The sequence below is a fragment of the Nannochloropsis gaditana genome, assembly GCF_000240725.1.
Source record: "Nannochloropsis gaditana CCMP526 unplaced genomic scaffold scaffold1069, whole genome shotgun sequence".
In the NCBI taxonomy this organism is placed as follows: domain Eukaryota; class Eustigmatophyceae; order Eustigmatales; family Monodopsidaceae; genus Microchloropsis; species Microchloropsis gaditana.
Window position 1 is genome coordinate 5497 of NW_005802884.1, and position 1493 is coordinate 6989.

General features: G+C 54.1%; 1 protein-coding gene across 1 annotated transcript; it reads right to left on the bottom strand.

Moving 5' to 3' along the window:
* Positions 1 to 318: 318 nt before the first annotated feature.
* On the bottom strand, positions 319 to 1288 carry NGA_0717700 (acyl-binding protein; the record flags this gene model as incomplete). Its single annotated transcript, XM_005852588.1, has 4 exons — positions 1094 to 1288; positions 942 to 1007; positions 671 to 756; positions 319 to 529 (listed from the first exon to the last, which is right to left on the bottom strand). Coding segments are annotated over exons 1-4 (399 nt in total), but the record flags the coding sequence as incomplete, so codon positions are not given.
* Between the last annotated feature and the right edge of the window lie 205 nt (positions 1289 to 1493).

A 1493-nucleotide genomic window follows, 5' to 3' on the forward strand; every position in this document is an offset into this window, starting at 1 on the left:
CTCAGCGTGCCACTTATAGAGATGACCACGTTTGACGATGGAATCCTGGGAGAGAGATGGAGGGAGGGGGGTGAAAGAGACGTGAGGGAGGAAGATCGAGGGAAAGCGGGCACACGCAACTCGGCCGGCGGGAGGAGGAAGAGAGATGAAGGAGGGAGGAGGAAAATAGATAGAGGGAGGAGGAGGAAGAGAAATAAAGGGGAACAAAGGAAACAGAAAAGGTTTTCTTACTCCAAGTCTAATGCATGCAGTTCAAAGCAAGAAATTCCCCCTCCCTCCCTCCCTCCCTCCCTTCCTCCCTCCCTTCCTCCCTCGTACCTGCTGAAGCTTGCTATACAGGGCCAAGACCTCTGTGGTTTCGGCAAGGAGGGCCCGGTTCTCTTCCTTCACGCTTTGTAGATCGTCCAAATCCTTGAGCTCGGGGGCCGCCGCCTCTACAAAGGCGGGGAAAGTGACTCGCACGAGGTCCAGGTACGCCCGCATCGCCTGCTCTTCCGTCAAGCCGCTGGCTAATTTCCAGGAATTGTACCTGTACAGGCAGGGAGGAGGCGGGGCAGGGGAAGATGGAGGGCATATGCATGAGGAGAAAAGAGGGTTTGAAGGCACGAGGCAGGCCTCTCGCCGCGTCCACCTTGCCTCCCTTCCTTTCCCTTTTCCCCTCCCCCTCTACCTCTCTCTCGCGATGGGCTCCACCAGCATGGTGGGCACACGCACGTTGCACGCCCCGGCTGTCGACCGCTTGTACAGCCCGTAGAGCTGTGACAAGGTGGGTGTACCGAGAAGGAACCATTGAGCTTTATACATGCATGAAGTAGGCCTCATTTTTTTTACGTGCCAACCGTGGCGACCCTTCTTTCTACTTTCCAGTCCTGCATTCTTTCCCTCTCACTTTATAAACCCGGCTTTCACCATCTCTCCACGTATTTGAGCGTATCACATACCCGAAAGAGGACGCTATTGGGCGCATTTGCTTCTTTGTGATGTTCCTTAACCCACTTGGCTGCGAGCTGAGGCAAGATCGACCAAGCGATACGTTTCAAGAGAATATGAGATAGGCTGATAGAATGATAATAAATGACGGGCGAATACGTACAGTGAAAGCGTTTCGAAGCTTGCTGGTCACCACCATGCTTATTGGCTACCAGTACGGTATGGTCGTGGTGTGTAAATAATTCACGCAGACAGGGTGTCCTGGCACCCGGAAGCGTGGGAGCGATAGCTACGATGGGAAGGGGACTCGGGTTATGTGCCTTATGCACGGTCGTCGGTGCCCGTGGTCCTACCCTGTGCAATATAGACGTGAGCGTGCGGATTGAAAATACCGCCAGGCTGGTGTATATGGTGGTTTTGTCAACTTCCGTTGGGGGCACTTGCTGGGAATCGATCGCTCGCTCTCGCCGCAGCCTCGCACTATGGGCCAAAAGGCAAGCGAAGGGTGAAAAAACGAAGAAAAACACGAATAAAAAAGACGCTCGTCCTCGCCTTGTGATACA